General features: G+C 47.4%; 1 protein-coding gene across 4 annotated transcripts in view; it reads right to left on the reverse strand.

Annotated features, from left to right (window-relative positions):
* LOC123354019 (gametocyte-specific factor 1-like) overlaps positions 1-19,646 on the reverse strand; it is a 32,484-nt gene extending 12,838 nt beyond the window's left edge. Inside the window, exons 1-7 of one of the 4 annotated variants that reach the window (XM_044995620.1) lie at positions 19,530-19,646; positions 15,129-15,243; positions 8,601-8,701; positions 7,041-7,167; positions 5,642-5,725; positions 5,120-5,183; positions 280-374 (exon numbers count right to left, since the gene is read on the reverse strand). In XM_044995620.1, coding sequence (XP_044851555.1) covers positions 280-374; positions 5,120-5,183; positions 5,642-5,725; positions 7,041-7,167; positions 8,601-8,701; positions 15,129-15,150 — 493 coding nt within the window. In that variant the 5' untranslated portion in view covers positions 15,151-15,243; positions 19,530-19,646. Of the gene's footprint in view, positions 1-267; positions 375-5,119; positions 5,184-5,641; positions 5,726-7,040; positions 7,168-8,600; positions 8,702-15,128; positions 15,244-16,971; positions 17,096-19,529 lie in introns of those variants that run through there. The other 3 variants (XM_044995619.1, XM_044995621.1, XM_044995622.1) reach the window with 3 other exon arrangements.
* Positions 19,647-20,535: the final 889 nt, after the last annotated feature.

Genomic DNA, 20,535 nt, shown 5'->3' on the forward strand with positions numbered 1-20,535 from the left:
AGCCAGACAACCTTTGCCACAATGCCACCTACAGTGAAATAAAACCTGGACACAGAGGATACTCCACCCACCACAGAAATGCACCTGCTTCTAGGGAGGACTGTGTTACAGAGCTCTCCATCTCCACTTGCTGATGGTGGGAATAAGAGCATTTCAGTTTATGTAGGAGAATGCTGACACACGGAATACAAATACAGAGAAAAGTTATCCCGTTCCACTTTGAGCTAACATGTAAGCCCCAGCTTACAGAATGGGGAGACCACCTGCCTTTGCACTTACTGCTTTTCCAGGATAGGCTATATGGCAAGGACCTGGGTGCTCTCATGCCTGGCATTAGGTTATTCTTTGGTTCCATCACTACGCTGGACCCAGGGCTGAAAGAGATCAAATAAGAATTATCCTACACGTGTACTTCTTCTAGCCAAGTATCTTTTACTATAAATATTTGAGTATTTTTCTAACATTGAAGAAGACAGAGTATGTTAATTTAAACAAACCTTCATGCAATCAGAACAGTTACTTCTCCTCGCAAAGGCTAGACAAAAGTGTAGAATATGGTGATGCCATTTACTTTTTGACTAAAATCCCCAATTAATCAGTTATCCAAACAAGAAATAAATAAGCCAAAGACAGCAAGAAAAATCAGAGTTAAAGCTTGATTATAAATATTCTGCCCTCAACTGTAAATGGCATCTCAGCACACATGCCCTAGTCGTCTCTATATACGCAGACTTCATGCAGATGTCGAACAGTGAATGCCAGTGTAAATGAGGTAGGATCAGAGGCTAAAACAGGGAAAGAAAAAGTTAAAAATTACTTAGACAAGTTGAATGTCTTCAAGTCGGGAGGGCCTGATGAAATACATCCTAAAATACACAAGGTGCTGACTGAGGAGAAATCTGAGCCATACACAATTATCTTTGAAAAGTCATGGAAGACAGGAGGGATTCCAGAGGACTAGAAAAGGGGCAAATATAGTGCCAATCTAGAAAAAAGGGAATAAGGACAATCTGGGGAATTACAGACGAGTCAGTTTAACATCAGTACCTGGAAAGATAATGGAGAAAACAATTAAGCAATCAAATTGCAGAATCCTAGAAAATAAGGCGATAAGTAACAGTCAGCATGGATTTGCGAAGAACAAATCGTGTCAAACCAACCTAATAGCTTTCTTTGACAGGATAACAAGCCTTGTGGATGGGGGAGGGGAGTGGTAGATGTGGTGCATCTTAAGTTTAATAAGGCTTTTGATTCTGACTTGCATGACCTCCTCGTAAACAAACTAGGGAAATACAACCTAGATTGAGCTACTATAAGGTGGGTGAATAACTGGTTGGAAAACTGTTCACACAGAGTAGATGGTTCATAGTCAAGCTGGAAGGGCATATTGAGTGGGGTCCCACAGGCATCAGTTCTGGGTCCAGTTCTGTTCAATATCTTCATCAGTGATTTAGATAATGGCATAGAGCACATTTATAAAGTTTGCAGACGATACCAAGCTGCAAGGGGTTGAAAATGCCTTGGAGAATAGGATTAAAATTCAAAGTTATCTGGACAAACTGGATAAATGGTCTGAAGTAAATAGGATGTGCGACACTACACTCCATATTCATCATAGTAATATTATTAGGATATGATCATGGCATAATTATGAAGCATTTTGTACAAGATGGGTCATGTAAGGAGTCATTGGGAAAATTATGATTTGCTGAATACAATTATCCTATTTGTATGCATGTATTGTTTTTGTATCTGAAGTTATGAATATTGACTAGGTATCTATATTTCAAATGGGCTTACTCTAGAAAACACCCACAGCCAGTCTTTCAGATACAACAATGAAAAAGCCAAAGAAGGCTACTGGCTCATCAACAAAGACAACGGGTTGTGGAATAGCTTAGCCTTCATGGAAGGCCAGCCTGTAAGTTATGGCTGCTACGATTTTGCAAGGGCGTGTGACCAGATCACATGTCTCTGGACTCCATTTTGGGTACCTGAATTTTTTCACAAACTGGTCTGGAAACCAAGTTTGAAACAGAGTTCCTGCCATATGAAAAAGCTATATAAGGCAGAGAGTGACATCATCAGCTGTTCTTCACTCCCCTACAACTCAACAGACAGAAGCTCTGAAAAGAAAAAGTCTTGGAACGGGGTACGAGATCCCAAGCTGCAAAACAAATGCAGCTTGTCCCTTAAGAATCTGCAAGCCTGCTTATATTGTCAGCCAGGGTGAGAATTTGCTAATTCATATCCAATCTTTCTAGAATTTTAGGCTTAGTTTGCGATTCTGTTTATTTACTAGGTAATCCGCTTTGGTCTGTGTTCTATCACTTATAATCACAAAGCAAAAAACAAGTTTATTAACTAGAGAAGATAGATTTTATCTAAACCCATGTGCCTGTGACCAAAGTGTCTTGGGAAAAATCTCAGCCTGCTTAACACAAGTATGCATGGTCCTCTCCACATTGAGAGAGTGGAAAACTGGGTAATAAATTCATACTGGTCGATGTTTTGATCAGAGCAGGATGGTACAACTCTGGGGTCCCAGGCCGGGGGTTATTTTGGCTGTAGCCTCTCTACTGTTTGTTCATGCAGTGGCTGTCCAAAGCCTGCATGAACCTGCAGCTGGGTGTGTCCCTGCCTGTGTGAATGCTGGTGGGAGCGGTCTATAGCTTGTCACAGCAGCACAGTGCTAAGAGGGAGCCCAGGCTGGTGAGTCACAGGGCTCAGTGAAACCCCAGTTCCAGGTGGCACCCCGGGGGGAACCAATCACAGGATGAAATTCAATAAGGACAAATCCAGAGTACAGGTCTGTCGCATCTTACGTGCATTTAACATGCGCAAATTCAGCTTTACAGCGGCTGGCAAAAAAAGAGAAAACTAATTTAAATACTGTTCCTGTAGTGCGGGCGATTCCGCCTGCCATTCAACTCAATGTAATTTTGACTATACGCGGTTTTCACTTTACGCGCTGACCGCGGAACGTAACCCCAGCGTAAGATGACACAGACCTGTACTCCACTATCAGTTGCACACATACAAAATGGGAAATGATTGCCCAGGATGGAGCACTGAAGAACAAGATCTGGGGGTCATAGTGGATCACAAGCTAAATATGACTCAACATCATTTTGAGATGCATTAGCAGGAGTGTTGTAAGCAAGATCCGAGAAGTAATTCTTCAGTTGACATTTAATCAGCATGGAGTAGAGCAGGGGTATTGTGTCCAATTCTGGGGGCCACATTTCAGGAAAGATGTGGAAAAATTGAAAAAAGTCCAGAGAAGAGCAACAAACATGATTCAAGGTCTAGAAACATGACCTATGAGGGAAGATTAAACAAGGCCATTTTTTTTTTCAGTCTGGAGAAGAGAAGACTGAGAAGGGACATGATAACAGTTTTCAAGTAGATAAAAGGTTGTTACGAGGAAAAAGGAGAAAAATTCTTCTCTTTAACCTCTGAGAATAGGACAAGAAACAATGGGTTTAAATTTCAGCATGGTTTAGGTTGGACATTAGGAAAAACTTCCTGTCAGGCTGGTTAAGCACTGGAATAAATTGCCTAGGAAGGTTGTGGAATCTCCATCACTGCAGATTTTTAAGAGCAGGTTAGACAGACAGCTGTGAGGGATGGTCTGGATCAGTGATTTTCAAACTTTTTTTCTGGTGACCTAATTGATCCAAGAGAGCTGGGGATGAGGGGTCTGGGAGGGGCTCAGGGCTGGGGCAGAGAGTTGGGATATGGGGGTAAGGGCTGTGGGGTAGGGCCAGGAATGAGGGATTCAGGGTGTGGGAGGGGGCTCTGGGCTAGGGCAAGGGGTTGGGGTGCAGAAGGGGGGGTCAAGGCTCTGGGCTGGGGCCAGGGATATGGGGTGCAAGAGGGAGCTCTGGGTTTGGGGGGCTCAGTGCTGGGGCGGGGCACGGGGTTACCTCGGACAGCTCCCGGTCAGTGGCGCAGCAGGGGTGAAGAGGAAGGCTTCCTGCCTGCCCTGGCACCACGGACCACGCTGCGCCCCAGAAGCAGCCAGCAGCAGGTCCAGCTCCTAGGCAGAGGCGTGCAAGTGACTCCGCGTGGCTGTCGCCCACAGGCACTGCCCCCCACCAGCTCCCAGTGCAGAGCTGGTGCTCAGGGCAGGGGCAGCACATGCAGCCCCGTGGTTCTCCCCCAACCCCGCCACCTAGGAGACGGACCTGCTGCTGGCCACTTCGACGGTGCAGCACAGTGTCGGAACATGTAGGGACTAGCCTGCTTTAGCTGGGCAGCACCGCCGACAGGACTTTTAACAGCCCAGTCAGCAGTGCTGACCAGAGCCACCGCAACCCAGTGCCTTCTGTTCCGTGACCCACTTCTGGGCCACAACCCACGGTTTGAAAAGCACTTGTCTAGATAATATTTAGTCCAGGCCCCTGCACCCGTGGCAGGACTAGATGACCTCCCGAGGTTCCTTTCAGTCCTTCAATTCTGTGTCACTGTTACAGGCTGTAGAAAGTCGTACGTTGACGACCTTTGATTAGACAGGTAAGGCATAGTACAATGATTTGGTTGTTCTGTCTCACCCCTGATAATGACCAGACACATTATGCTTTATTTTCCAAACCTGCATTGTGATTACACTTCAAAAATAAAATTATTTCTGACTCAGGGCTTTAACTGCCTGCAAAAATCTCCTGCCTGTTAAAAGTTACTTGCAGCAGGTCATGAGAGATTAGATTAGTGTCAGAAGTTTAAGCCTAAATTGCCTAAGAGCTGACATCAGTCTGAATTTCTATCATGCCCAGCATAACAGTTTAGTGTTTAATAACCCCCCAATAAATATATAACCAGTGGGGATTGAATCCAGGACCATCAGCACTAATAGTACTACAGTAGAACTAGAGGAGTAACCATTATCTGGTAGCAATAGTATGTTCTTATACTCTCCTATGGATCTGCAACTAAAAGGAGACAGGAAACACTGACCAAGAGGCATAGGAATGTTGATTCGTACCAGTGGGAACTCCCCCACCAACACCCCAAAGTAAATTGCATCTGCCCATCAACACAGCAGCATGAGTTACAAGTAGTTTGAAAGCACATCATCTATGAAAAGCACTGTCACAAGAAATACACCTTTTGTTACCTGTTGTTTATGCCACTATTGAACGTGCCCCAAACGAACACAGAATCTGATTGCTCTTGTAGCTCTGCCAAAGGAAACAGACATCATTGTGGCTCAGTACTGAGTAACTTCTGCAAGCGTCATAGCAACACAAAATGAGAAATATGGCAGAGACGCTGCTAGGTTTACAAAATGGAATGAGAATTGAGCTAAGACTTGGCATAAGTGACAGCAAAGCAGGCATTTAATTGAGAAATATAAAGTGTAAAGATCATCATCAATTTCCATTTTCATCGAAGCACAGATGGTGCAACAGACTACATGGAAAACAACAGATGTTTTGTAGAGAATAGCAGGCATGTGGTAGATCCTGTGAAGCAGGAGAACTTAATTTGTTCAGGGACAGTATAACTGGGTGTCCCAACACATGATCTGTGCAGAAGGATCTATGGAACCTCTCTCTTAGTCCATGTAACTTCTTTGGGGGCAAGAAGAAGGGAATAGCAGGGGCTGACAGCCACCTTGTGTCATCAACCTCCTCACCTTTATCCCAGTCTTCGTCACATGGGGACGGCTGCCACATGCTGACAGTGTTCATCTCTCTGTGGCAGTTATTCGACTGACTCACTTAAAGCAAAGAAAATTCTTAGTGAGAAAATCTTTTTGGATAAAATACAATCCTATTTTAGGGACATTAATCATTTTTTGACCTAGCTGCAGAACAGCTCTAGGCTTTGGAGAGGAGCAGCATACGCTGGAAGCTGATCAGTACTCCCCTAGTCTTAGCAGCAAAAAACTCTTTAGGCCAGGGATGGGCACCTTGAAGGTAGCAAAGGGATACAAAATCCATGAGACCCCTTTGGTGGGCCATACCTTAAGAGGCTATACATTGCCCAACTCTGAAAGTTTGCTACAACACAGAATGTTTGGCAGGGTGCTTGCAGCCCCCCATTTGCCAATCCCTGTTTCAAGCCTTTTGTAAAGCTAAACAATTCTGCACACGTTTTTCAGCAATGGTGCAGCTGCTCCAACATACGCATTGGGAGAGGGTTCATGTGTGTTTCTATTGTTATGCCACAAAAATCTGCTCAGGGTTTTTTCACTACTATCATGCTCCAAGCCCTGTCTGCATGAACATGCACATCATTGCTAGCTTCAGTACAACTCTACTTTTGCCAGAGAACAGGTATGTTTTCCAGTGTAGTGATAGCCACATAGACATCAGTGGGGGGAGACATTGGAACACGACCCACATAACCAAGTGATTTAGGTGCTGGGGTGACAGACCTGGACAGTGAACTCCTCATCAGAGCCGACAGCATGGGCAGTGGTAGGAAAGCTTCCCCATAGTCCCCTCCCCAATTTGCCCCACTCTGAACTGGAAGAACCCACCTTCAATTGGGAAAGTTACTCAGCCTTCCTGGCCCAGTCACAGAAGTGAGGATTGTTATGATCTGGACACTTGTCCATTAAGAACTGGACTGAGACCAATTTATTTCACATATGCCACTAGACAGATTATGAAGATTTTTGGTCACTATCAGGTCAGATCTGCATTGGAGACCCACCTCTCTCATGGCCACTATCTTTCCGCTCTAAGCGGTCCAGATTACCAGCTAGATCTCATTTCAGCACACACAGTTTAGGGCACAATGTACAGTTCCCATTTTAACGCTAAAATCTCTGGCAGATAACACATGTAATGCAAGCCAATTGCCTCTCAGATGCTTAGGAGAATTTGCATGGACACAGAATGAATGAAACTCAAGTCTCCCAGGGCTCCTGCTGCTTCTGTATCACACAGCACTATAGGTAAAGGGCTGCTTATGGAATAATAGAGTATTAAAACAATCTTTAACAGCAAAAATTAAGTTAGAACGCTGTTAGCCCAAGAGTTCCAGAAGTGACTTTACAGAGCCAAAGGAGTCTAATATTTTCTCACCAATGTCTTGCTCAATGCAGCTTTTGTCATCACAGCTTGATATATGACGTCTGAGCTCAGCTCTGGGAACCTGATGGCGGGCATTAAAGGGGCATGTGGCTAGCTGCTGTGCAATATCAGGGTGGTTCTAGAGAAACAGAAAAAGTACGTGCTATCTCACTGAATTCATCCTAGCCCTTGTATTTTCTAGTCACTAGTGAAGGGTTTGTGCAATCTGCATCCTGAAATAGGTTGAAAACATTTAAACAAGGAAAGCCAAAACTTAGTTCAGGTCCTGAGCACAAATGCAGTGTAGAAACAGTGAAGCATATGCATCCTTTATGATACATGCTATGGTTGTTCATTTTTACATTTAAACACCACCCTGAATTTCTCTCATTGAAGATCAGCCCCAGAACAAACACAGTGAAACCGTTGTAGTGTCATCACTGGCATGGTTCGATGCACAGATGAAATTGCCCTAAAAAGCCTACATGGGGAGTAAGTGCCTTGAAACCCTAAATAATTCAGCCACTTTATTTTTAAATTAAGTAAGCAACAAACTAGAGAACAAGTTCCTGCCTGCACTAGAGCTTAAGTCTTTGCAGTAAATTTAACTCTCCTGAAACAGGAAGGAAGTTACTCAATGTTCCAGCTGAGGCCACATCTATATTGGGGGCATTCTGCCAGTATAGGTAAACTAGTGTGGACACAGAAGAGCCCTACTATCCCCCACTGAATGAAGAGCCTTTACCCTTAGAAAAGAGCAAGGCAACAGAGAGGAAGAACACACACTGCTCAGGCCTGCTCTGCACAGTTTTTATATTACTATAGCTATGCTGGCTAGGGGTGTAATTCCTAACCAATACAGTTATACCGTACTTCATCTTAACATGTGGATGCAGTTATACCTGTATAAGTGTGCTCCTATCAGTACAACTAATATACACTAGCACTGGAGGGATTAAAATAAGCTACTGACTGAGAGGACAAAAGAAAGGAGCAGCTTCTCCTGTTAAATATATAGCATTCTAGCCCAGAATAGAAGACTGAAAAGAGATAAAAAGTTTCAGACCGATGTACATTGAATAGAGTTATTAGCAATATAAAAAAAAAAAAGATGGTTTACTTTGCAATCAGAGCAGTGCAGCTGCTAAAGAATTAGCTGCAACATCAGATCATTTTTGCTTTGGCCAGCCAGAAGGCATCCATATAACACTGGTTGCATCTGCTCCATGCCCTAAAGTGGGAAGCAAATACCTGGGTCCCATGAGTGAACTGCTGGAAGAGAATACGATCCCCATCACTAACCTAGGTATTCTGAAGAACCTATATCACCTTTCTTCAGGGCAAATGCACTGATCTGAAGTGCATTACTAAATATGAACTGGATGCTTTTACTAAGTGGTAAATGGATGACAGAGATATAAATATGAAATAAAGATGGCTTCTTCCAGTCTAATAGCAAGTGAATGCATCCTTCTAGCAAAAGGCAACAAAGCATACTGAGCTCACCATGCATTGGCATTTACAAAAATATGATTTCCCAAGTGCATTAGAGACCTTAACATCCTGTCCTACCTTCCTGCACTTTATAAGATGATAGGGAAACCGACAGGCTCGGATTTGATGATAGCGATCATATGGACATTGTATTAACTTCTCTGGATCCAAAGCATCAACTGGAATAAAAAGACAAGAAAACATTCTGCCAAACAAGATCTAAGAACATCATCAACACAATTAACAAGTGTGGAAACATACTAGGTACTGGAGCTTTCCTCTAATGGGGTTAAGCCATGAATTTTTAATAGCCTAGACAAAAATTTAAAATTGCTACGTTGGCACTCATTGTGTACACCCAACCAAATTCACTTTGGACTTTTGGTGAATGGAATATTAAATTAAAAATGAGGAAAGTGTAGTCAGTAGTGCAGAGTGGCCAGTACATATCAATGAGTACACTTATGCAGAACAGTGAGCTGGAAATACACACATTACTATAAAAACCCTTGAAGCTACCAAATTAGCTAGCTGTAGAGCAGTGACATGCTAAGGGTCAGCAGAAGCATGGCATTCTGAAGTAAATCCTTTTGCATTTATCTTCAATGCTCAAAGGCCATCTCTGCTAGAGTAAGAAAAAAAAATCAAACTAAAACAAACATGGCTGGAGTTAAGGCTGCAATTTGCACTACAGAGCACTTGGCCCTATAAAGTGCAGAGGTTGGCAGGTGCTTAAGAGCCCAACACCCACTGAATATAGCGAGGGCCTAAGTCACAGGCACTTTTTGAAAATGTTCCCTCCTAGTCCACACTAGGACTCAGAGAGGCACGAGTCACCTTAATCACTTAAAAGTTACATAGAAGGGACAAAGTAGGTGAGGACCAACTTCCAATAGTGAGAGAGACAAGCTTTCAAGCATACACAGATCTCTTCTTCAGGATTCAGTTTGTGTTTGTGCAGCAGCTTTCCTGCCACTACAAATGTGTCTCCCCTCACACCTTCCATGCTATTTACCCACATTTGTATCAGTGTACAGAGGGCATGCACACAAAGGAACAAGGGACAACAGACTGTGGGATGTTCTCTAGAGAGCTGGAAGTAAGGGGAAGGGCCAGATTGATTACATAAACCAGTGTTTTTAAATTTTTTTGATACCAGGGACCAGCTTGCAGCCTTTCTAAACAGTGTCAGAGAGACCAGAGGGACAGGCCACTGAGAAAGACTGACACAGGTCACTAGGACAAATGGCTACTTTTGACAAAGTGTGAATTGTCAATGTTTGTATGAATACTGTGTGCACCTCAGTTTCCCCTATGTGTTGCACAAGTATCTAGGCGGTGGGATAAAGGTGAGAGAGCTTTGCAGATACCCCAAGAAGGAAGGTACAAGTGCCATCTAGCTACCTGGGCCCAAACAATGGTTGGACATTCTGTATCCTGAGGCCCATTCTCTGCAAGAGCCAGTCGGAGGAATTAGAGAACAAAGAGGTGGAGGCCAGGTGACCAGTTTGCCTGGGCAACAGCATACAGGATGGAGGAGGGGCAACTGGGTGTGACTGAGAGTGAGCTGCTGAAAGCTGGTCAGTCTCCTGGTTTGGGACTGAGCGGGAGAACCCAGGGCTCTGGGTCGCCTTAAGATGGACTTTGCTTTAACTTCCTGCTTTCTGTGCTAACAAGATTCTGCTCTATGATTTGTTTCAGACGACTAATAAACCCTTCTGTTTTACACCGTCGGGGGTGCATGGCCCCTTAGGGGGGCATGCAAGGTTTCCCCAGGTGTTCTATTCAGGTGGACTCGCTGCAGGCAGCTTATGGCGTGAAACAGGGATGCTGAACGCTCAGAGGTCAGACCCAGGAGGAGCTGAAGCCCAGGCGGTTTGTCCTAGTGAGCGTGCGCCCATGGGCGGCAGGTTATATATTTGTGTGGGGCCCGGGCCCCAGCAATATTCAGGGCTGGGCGCCCTGCTCCAGCAATAGTTGGAGCTGGGTCTCTTCCCGCCCCCCCCGGTCCTGCCTGGATCGGCCCCGGCCACCGCAGGTCTCCCCCCGCCGCCGCGACCCTGCCTGGAGCAGGTCCCAGCCCCCGCCTGCCACCCCCCCTCCGCGTGTTCCCCCCCCCTCCGCCGCGTTGTGTTGCGTCCCTGCCTGACAGAACGCAGCGCGCCTCTCCCCTGCCTGCTGCCCGGAGGGCTCCCAGCAGATTTGCTGACTGCTGCCGCAGGGTCCTAGTGCCTGCCCTCCGCCAGTACTGGCAAGGCAGGCTGCCCTTACCCTGAGCCTCTCCAACCCCAAACCCTCAGCCCCAGCCAGAGCCCTCATCCCCCCGCACCCTAATCCTCAGCCCCAGCCCTGAGCACCCCCACATCATGAACCCCTCATCCCCCTGCACCCTAATCCTCAGCCCCAGCCAGAGCCCTCATCCCCCTGCACCCTAATCCTCAGCCCCAGCCAGAGCCCTCATCCCCCCGCACCCTAATCCTCCGCCCCAGCCCTGAGCGCCCCTACATCATGAACCCCTCATCCCCCCGCACCCTAATCCTCTGCCCCAGCCCTGAGCGCCCCCACATCATGAACCCCTCATCCCCCTGCACCCTAATCCTCAGCCCCAGCCAGAGCCCTCATCCCCCGCACCCTAATCCTCTGCCCCAGCCCTGAGTGCCCCCACATCATGAACCCCTCATCCCCCCGCACCCTAATCCTCTGCCCCAGCCCTGAGCGCCCCCACATCATGAACCCCTCATCCACAGCCCTCACCCCACACTCCAAACCTCTGCCCTAGCCCTGAGCCCCCTCCTGCATCATGAACCCCTCATCCACAGCCCTCACCCACAGCCCAACCCTCTTCCCTAGCCCTGAGCCCCCTCGCATCATGAACCCCTCATCCACAGCCCTCACCCCACAGCCCAACCCTCTTCCCTAGCCCTGAGCCCCCTCCTGCATCATGTACCCCTCATCCTCAGCCCCACAGTCCTCACCCTGCACTCCCTCCTATCCCCAAACTCCCTCCCCCTTCCCACACACCCCTTCCCAACCCCAAACTCCATCCCAAAGCCTGCACCCTTCACCTCCTCCTGCACACCCACCCCCTGCCCCAGCCCAGAGCCTGCACACAGCACCCTTCCTGCACCCTAATCCCCAGCCCAGGATCTGCACCCCAGACCTCCCCCGCCGAGCCCCCTCCCAGAGCCTTAGGTAGGTGGGGGCGGAGTTGGGGGGGGCGGAGTTGGGGGCGGGTTCTGGGCCCCACCAAAATTTTTACAAACTTGCCACCCATGCGTGCGCCCCGAGGGGTGGTCACACTACAAGAGGGTCCTGTCTGATGGCTAGTCTACACTACTGCGCTGCTCTAGTGAGTCTGGTGAAAACGCACTATGCTGACTGGAGAGCCCTCTCCCATCAGCATAATTACTCCACCTCAGCAAGAGACGGAAGCTATGACAGCAGGAGAGTGTCCCCCACTGACTTAGGGCTGGTGTGGACAGCTCAGGTGATGCGTTGATCAGGGGGGTGGCTTTTTCACATCTGTGACCGACATAAATTATATCGACTTAAGAGGTAATGTAGACAAGCCCTGAACTTCATCCAATGGTTCCAGAGCACCAAGCCTGTGTACCCATGAATTAGTGTGTGTGTGTGTGGGGGGGTGTCATCCCCAGTGCATCAAACCAGTGCCATATGCCAGGCTAGGCCTCTGAAGAGGGCAGCTCCCTTACCCGACCATGGTACTAACTAGGACTGTATATTAATCACAATTAACTCATGCGATTAAATAAAATCACAATTAAAAAATTAATCACGATTACTCGCAGTTTTAATCATTGCACTGTTACACAACAGTATGCCAACTGAAGTATAAAATATTTTTGGATGTTTTCTACAATTTCAAATATATTGATTTCAATTACGACACAGAATACAAAAGATACAGTGCTCACTCTATTGTTTTTATTACAAATATTTGCACTGTAAAAATGATAAATAGTATTTTTCAATTCACCTCATACAAGTAGTGTGGTACAATCTCTTTATTGTGAAAATGCAACTTACAAATGTAGATGTGTTACATAACTGCACTCAAAAACAAAACATAAAACTTTAGAGCCCACAAGTCCACTGAGTCCTACTTCTTGTTCAGCCAATCGCTAAGAAAAACAAGTTTGTTTACATTTATGGGAGATACTGCTACTCACTTCTCATTTACAATGTCTCCTGAAACTCAGAACAGGAGTTTGTATGGCACATTTGTAGCCAGCACCGCAAGGTATTTACATGCCAGATATGCTAAACATTCATATGCCCCTTCATGTTTCAGCCACATTTCAGAGGTCATGCTTCCATGCTGATGACACTTGTTAAAAAAATAACACATTAAATAATTTGAGACTGAATTCTTTGGGGGAGAATTGTAGGTTTCCTTCTCTGTTTTACCCACATTTTGCCATATATTTCATGTTCTAGCAGTCTCAGATGATGACCCAACACATGTTGTTCATTTTAAGGACAATTTTTAACTGCAGATTTGACAAAATGCAAAGAATGTACAAATGTGAGATTTCTAAAGATAGCTACAGCACTCAACCCAAGATTTAAGAATCTGAAGTGCCTTTGAAAATCTGAGAGGGATGAGGTGTGGAGCATGTTTTCAGAAGTCTTAAAAGAACAATACTCCAATGTGTAAACTACAGAACCCAAACCACCAAAAAAGAAATTCAACCTTCTGCTGGTGGCATCTGACTCAGATTATGAAAGTAACATGCGTTGGGCCACACTGCCTTAGATCGTTATTGAGCAGAACTTGTCGTCAGCATGGACACATGTCCTCTGGAATGGTGGTTGAAGGGACATGAATCTTTAGCGCAGGGGTCAGAACTTTTCAGAAGTGGTGTGCCGAGTCTTCATTTATTCACTCTAATTTAAGGTTTTGCGTGCCAGTAATACATTTTAATGTTTTTAGAAGGTCTCTTTCTATAAGTCTATAATATAGAACTAAACTATTGTTGTATGTAAAGTAAATGATGTTTTTAAAATGTTTAAGAAGCTTCATTTAAAATTAAATTAAAATGCAGAGCCTCCCAGACCAGTGGCCAAGACCCAGGCCGTGTGAGTGCCACTGAAAATCAGCTCACGTGCCACTTTCGGCACACGTACCATAGGTTGCCTATCCCTGCTTTAGCGCATCTGGCACTTAAGTATCTTGCAACGCTGGCTACAACAGTGCCATGTGAACGCCTGTTCTCATTCCAGGTGACATTGTAAACAAGAAGTGGGCAGCATTATCTCCTGCAAATGTAAACAAACTTGTTTATCTTAGCAATTGGCTGAACAAGAAGACTGACTATACGTGTAGGCTCTAAAGTTTTAGATTGTTTTAGGATGCAATTTTTTTGGTCCATAATTCTACATTTGTAAGTTCAACTTTCATGATAAAGAGATTGCACTATATTATTTATATTACATGAACTGAAAAATACTATTTTTTTACAGTACAAACACTTGTAATAAAAAATAAATATAAGTGAGCACTGTACACTTTGTATTCTGTGTTGTAATTGAAATCAATGTATTTGAAAATGTAGAAAACATCCACATATATTTAAATAAATAGTATTCTCTTACTGTTTAATCGTGTGATTAACCTGTTTAATCGTTTGACAGCCCTAGCACTAACAGGATATTAACCATGTTTTGGAGCCAGTCACTGGTAATAAAGTAAATTATTAAATGTGGCATGGATAGGGCCTTAATAAGAAGTCACTTTACTGGGATGATCCCCAGGAAACTGATTTAGGCCCTGTCTGCACCAGACATGACTGTAGTTTTGTAACCAGTTTGTACCCCACACAGCAAATCTGCTAGTTGGATCGACCATTTCTCCAGACTGCTGACATGCTGCAGCTGGAGGACATAGTCCACTAGGTCAGTGTGGGAACCCACACACACAGTGGAGGACTGTAAAATGACAACTTCCTGGAGGCCTTCATGCCTTGAACATTACTGATAAGAACGCTGTGGCTTAGCCAGATTGCATATGCTATATAAATAAAATGAACCCCACACAGCTGAGTTACACCCCCACTCCAGACTTCCCGGCTCACAAAGGTTGGGGCATGGTGTTGCGTGTCTGCACCCAATATGCTGCCTAGAAGAGTTTGTCTCAGTACACCCAGTCACCCACCCAGGAACTACATATCACCCAAGCAGTCTCACACCCCCTTGCAAAACCTAGGTATGGTTTCTTGCTGTGATATTGACCCACATCATCTTTTAATTGCCTCTAAAGTTTGTGTGGTTTTGAACTGCAAGAAGACCACAAATTCTTTCATTCTGGGACCCAAAATCAGGTGCAGTGAACCACTGCTCTAATACACAGATGCATATATCCACCAAACTTAATGCCTAGAGGGGAAAGTTACTTCCCTAGAAGCCACTCCCTCCTTTTAATCAAGTTTAAGATACTTTAATACTTTCAAAGATCTAAGCTGTCTCTCACTGTATCTTTGCAGGAACCATGAATAGAATCAGAATTGTAGGACTGGAAGGGACCTCCAGAGGTCATCTAGTCCAGACCCCTGCATGAATGTTACAAGCCAGCAAAGAAATACTTACCATAGTTGTCTTCTAAATCCATTTTAATGATGCTGAAAGAACGCTGACTTAAGTTTCGCTGGAGGACCCTTTGAGCCAGTCTCTGAGTGTCACTCTCTTCCTTAAAATATCTACCCTATAGACCAAAAATGAAGAGATTCACAGATTGCTAAGGCCAGATGATCATAATTGTCTCTTCTAAGAGGTTTCAACCTGTGATCCGCAGACCCATGGGCGTCCACAGACTATATCTAGGATTTCCAAAGGGGTCCTGCACCTCCATTCGAAATTTTTTAAGAGTCCACAAATGAAAAAAAGTTGAAAACTACTGATTTAGGCTGACCTGCATAACACAAGGCATAGGACTGCCCTGACTTAATTCCCATTTGACCTAGTGCAGATCCTTTAGAAAGGCATCCAATCTTGATTTCAAAAGTTTGATGGAGAGTCTACCACAACAGCTGGTAATTTTTCCAATGGTTAATTACCCTCATTGTTAAAAATAAGCCTTATTTCCACTCTAAATTTTTCTAGCTTCAACTTGCAAGCACTGGAATAAATTGAAATAACTTTCAAATTATTCATCACAGCTACTAAGGGTCAATGATCAACTGCATGACAGCAGCCAGTAGACTTTATATCTATGCTATGTATGCTTAGGACACAAGCTTATAAGGTGGCCCACGTATAATGTAGGGCACCTGGAACCTCATATTCTTCTGCCACACACAGAAAGGTTTCTTCCAAGATGCTAAAATCCAAAGATTTTTGTCTGAAACATCCTCCTTGCCCAATAAATTTAAAAGGGTTAAAAGAACCAGTTCCCAAGAAAAGTTAAGCCATGTATTTTGAGAGCTCAGTTATCTCTTATACACAATTTAGTGCTCCATCCTGAGCCACTCCACCTGCCTGACAGGTCAACACTTTTACACCTATTTTGAAGAAGAAAGTAGGATCTGTATGAAGAAGAAAAAAAAAGGCAGAGAGTTAGATTCTCTCCTGTCTTCACCGCAATTCATACAATTTGAATGCATCACTCATCTAAAAAATCCTTCCTCACAAGATTAAATTGGCTTATTTAGATTTATAAAGGACTGCACACACTCTAGAGACAATCTGAATCTCAGATTTGGTTGCCCGCCAGAAAATATGGTTGCTGCTTTAAAAAAAAAAAAAAGCCAAAAAGGAGATGCCTAATAAAACTGGCACACATGGGCCGCCTGTGTCAGCTGCGTATCCCTCGCTAAAGTGGAAGCTGCAGATCTGACCGGCACCAAAATGTCCGAGGTGCCTTTGACAAACTGGTTGGTCTGGCCTAGGGCACCCCCGCAAGGGCACTGGTGTGTCCTACCCCACCTGCCCCCGGGGCACTATGGGGGCAGCCATCAGCCACAGGACACTGCGGGGGGCACGGACCACAGCCTGGGGGTGGCGCAGAGCGAGGCTGAGGCGCGGGCAACCAAGGACCCGGGCTCTCCGGCATCCCCAGCGGCGCGGGCCGCTCCCGCCACACCGCGAGCCGGGGCGCCGGGCAGCACGATCCCCCCGGCCCCGCGCAGGCTCGCAGCGCCCCGCACAGCCGGGAGCAGGCGGGGCACGGCAGCCGGTGTCAGCCCCGGGGCCCGCAGCAGGGCCCGAGCCCAGGCCCCCCTACGCGGCACGCGGGGCGCCCCCCCCCGAACCACCGGCACCAAGAGAGGCGAGAAGAGCCCCCCCGCATCGCCCCTCCCCCCAACGACCGCACCTAGCGAGAGAGAGGCGAGAAGAGGCCCCTCCCCCCCAACGACCCGGCCGGGGGCACCTGAGGAAAGGGGGAGGAAGCTCCCCCCGCCCACGCGCGGCCCCTGCCCGAGCCGTTACCCACCAGGCTTTGCGCCGAAGCAGCGCGTGGCCTTACTGCGAAGGCGTCTCCGAAGCAGCCAGTGCGAAACTCCTCCCGCCGCCGCTGTGAGACCACAGCGAGGCTCTAGCCCCCCCCCCCCCAGTTTCGGGCACCATAACGAGGCTGCTGAAGTCACCCCGCCCAGCTGAAGGGGCGGGGCTAGCCGGGCAGCGCAGGGAGGGGCAGGCTGTGAGGGAGTTGCCTGGTCACTCTGTGCTGGCGGCAGCGCCCCCTGGGGTTGGGGTTGGAATTGGAATGGCGCAGGGCATGTGGGGAGGGCGGGGTGCATGGTGGGAGTGTGGCTGAGGGGCATGGTGCATGCTGGGACAGCAGTGGCCCCTGGGGAGGCAATGCAGCCTGCATGGGCAAGCAGGGCATGATGGGACTGCACCCTGAATAGGGGCAGGGCATGCTGGGGACATGGCTCAAGGTGGAGCAGTGTGTGCTGGAACAGCAGCTGAGGGGGGAGCAGTGCATGCTGGGAGTGCAGTTTGAGGGCTGGGGAGCTGTATATGCTTAGGGTTGCCAATTTCCTAATCACACAAAACCAAACACCTTAGCCCTGCCCTTTCCCTGAGACCCTGCCCCACAATCACTACATTCCCCCTCCCTTGGTGTCTCACTCTTCCCCACCCTCACTTTCACTGAGCTGTGGCAGGGGATTGGGGTGTGGGAGGGGGTGAGGGCTCTAACTGGGGGTGCAGGCTCCAGGGTGGGGCCAGAAATGATGAGTTTAGGGTGTGGATGGGGGCTCCAGGCTGGGACAGGGAGTTGGGGTGCAGGAGGGAGTGAGGGGTCTGGCTGGGGATGCGGGGTTTGGGGTGTAGGAGGGAGCTCCAGGCTGGGGCCAAGGGATTCAGCATGCAGGAGGGGGCTGCATCTTGAGGCAAAGGGTTGGGGTGCAGAGAGCATGAGGGCTCCAGCTAGCAGTGCAGGCTCTGGGGTGGGGCCAGGGATGAGAAGGTTGGGGTGCAGGAGGGGGCTCGGTTTGTGGGCAGTGCTCAGGGCTGGGGTACGGGCACAGGCTTACCTCAGCTGGCTCCCAGTCAGTGGCACAGCAGGGCCAAGGCAGGCTGCCTGCCTGCCCTGGCTCTGCGCTGCACCCAGGAAGCTGCCAGCAGCAGGTCCAGCTCTTAGGCTAGTGGCCAGGTCTCTCTGTGCACTGCTCTCACATGCAGGCACTGCCCTACCAGCTCCTATTGGCCATGGTTCCCAACCAATGGGAATGTGGAGCTGGTACTGGGGGTGGGAGAAACACAGCCCACAGAGCCCCATGGCCCCCCTAACTAGGAGCCAGACCTGCTGGTCACTTCTGGGGCATAGCACAGTGCCAGGACATGTAGCAACTGCCTGCTTTAGACCCGCAGCACTGCCAACTGGACTTTTAACAGCCTGGTAGGTGGTGCTGACTGTAGCTGCCAGGGTCCTTTTTGACCAGGTGTTCCTAACCCTATGCTGGGAGTGTGGTCAAGTAGGGAGGGGCACATCCTCATGAGTTATGGGCTGCCCTGCTTAGATAAGCTGCGCAGCACCTGCTGGGGCCCCTGAAAGATGTCACTTCAGTACTATAACATGCTTTTGCTCTGAAACATGACTGTCTAAAAATGGCCTCTCCTCTGCTGGCCTGGCCTGGCCTGGCCTGTCTGTGAGAGAGAGAGAGAATCAGAGCTGTGACAAACATGGGAAGGGGAGGATTTGTTGCATTTTGATCCTCTTAACTCTGCAGAGCCAGCCCAGGTACAGGAGGGAGAGCTTGGGTCTATTCTACATCATCATTGTTACGATTTATTTGTCTCAGCATAGTACCCAGGAGCCCTAGTCATGGACAAGGATCTGTTGTGCTAGGCACTGTATAGTGTCTAATCAAATGCAACATTAACAGAATTAATATATTGCCTCTATATAAATCCATAGTACATCCATATCTTGAATACTGTGTGCAGATAGATTTGTCCTATCTCAACAAAGATATATTGGAAATGGAAAAGGTACAAAAAAGGCAACAAAAATGACTAGGGGTATGGAACAACTTCCATATAAGGAGAGAATAATAAGACTGGGACTTTTTAGCTTGGAAAAGAGATGACTCAGGGGGATATGATAGAGATCTATAAAATCATGACTGACCTGAAGAAAGTAAATAAGGAAGTGTTATTTAATCCTCCTGTAAGCCTCTGGACTCACTGCCACAGCACTTGCTGCTGGTGACTTCTGGGAATTAGCTCATTCCAGCTCCAGAGCACCCTCTATAGGCCAATGATCTGCCTTACTTGTGGTCCCATGTCCCTCCCAGGACCCGTGCCCCTTTTACCTGGAGTGCTGCCCCTCTGGCAGTAACCCCTCACAGCCTCAGGGTCTACCCCTGACAGGGGAACCCCCACCCACTATCCCCACTTCACCTCAGTGGGTGGCTACTGCCAGTTCCTATCTGGCCCCCCACTCACTGGGGCAGACTGCAGTGTAAGCCACTCATCATAGGCAAAGGGGGTTCAGACCTGCTGCCTCTGCCTACCCAAGGGCTTCCCCCTGCAACCCAATACCTGAGGGGCCTTCAGCCTGAGGCTTTCCTGGGCTGGAGCTCCCCAGCCCTGCTCCACTCTAGGTTCCCTTCTCAGCACCTTTCACAGAGGCCCTTCTCCCTCTACATGCAGCAAGAGACTGCCTGGGCTGCTGGCTCACAACCTTTTATAGGGGCCAGCTGGGCCTGATTGGGGCATAGCCCCAGCTGAGCCTACTTTCCTCCAATCAGCCCAGGCTTCTTGCCCCCAGCTGCAGCCCTCTCCTGGGCTGTTTCAAGCCCCACATGGCAGGAGCAGGTAATCACTACACCTTCGCATAACACAAGAACTAGGGGTCACCAAAGAAAGTAAGAGACAGCAGCTTCAAAACAACAAAAGGAATTATTTCTTCACACAACACAGTCAACCTGTGGAATTCCTTGCCAGGGGATGTTGTGAAGGCCAAGACTAGAACAGGGTTTTAAAAAGAACTAGATACATAAATGGCTATTAGTCAGGATGAGCAGGGATCCAAAATCATGCTCTGAAGTGTCCCTAGCCTCTGTTTGCCAAAAGCTGGGAATGGGCGACAGGGGATGGATCACTTGAGGATTACCTGTCCTGTTCAGTTCCTCTGAAGCACCGGGTATTGGCCCCTGTCAGAAGACAGGATACTGGGCTAGATGGACCAGTGGTCTGACCCAGTATGGCCATTTTCACGTTCTGATTGCTCAGAATCTTAATCAGTTACTACTGTGCCAACTAAGCACATGTGTCCTTGAAATTGACCCACAGAACAGTTATTACAGGCAATGATGCATGAGGAGAAAAGCCCAGCTTAACTCTTTGATCCTGGCATTAGTTTGCAGGGTGAGTAGAAGAAAACCTCTGCTTCCTTGCAAGGTGAGCGCATTTACTATGGCATCTCAGAGAGATGATGGACATGGGCCCCCTTGATGAAATTTAGACAGTCTCTCTTTTCAGAGTCAAAAGCACTTTGAAGACAATAGTTCCTGCCGTATGGTTCATTTGATGCAAATTAGTTGCT

This window comes from Mauremys mutica, chromosome 20, assembly GCF_020497125.1.
Source record: "Mauremys mutica isolate MM-2020 ecotype Southern chromosome 20, ASM2049712v1, whole genome shotgun sequence".
In the NCBI taxonomy this organism is placed as follows: domain Eukaryota; kingdom Metazoa; phylum Chordata; order Testudines; family Geoemydidae; genus Mauremys; species Mauremys mutica.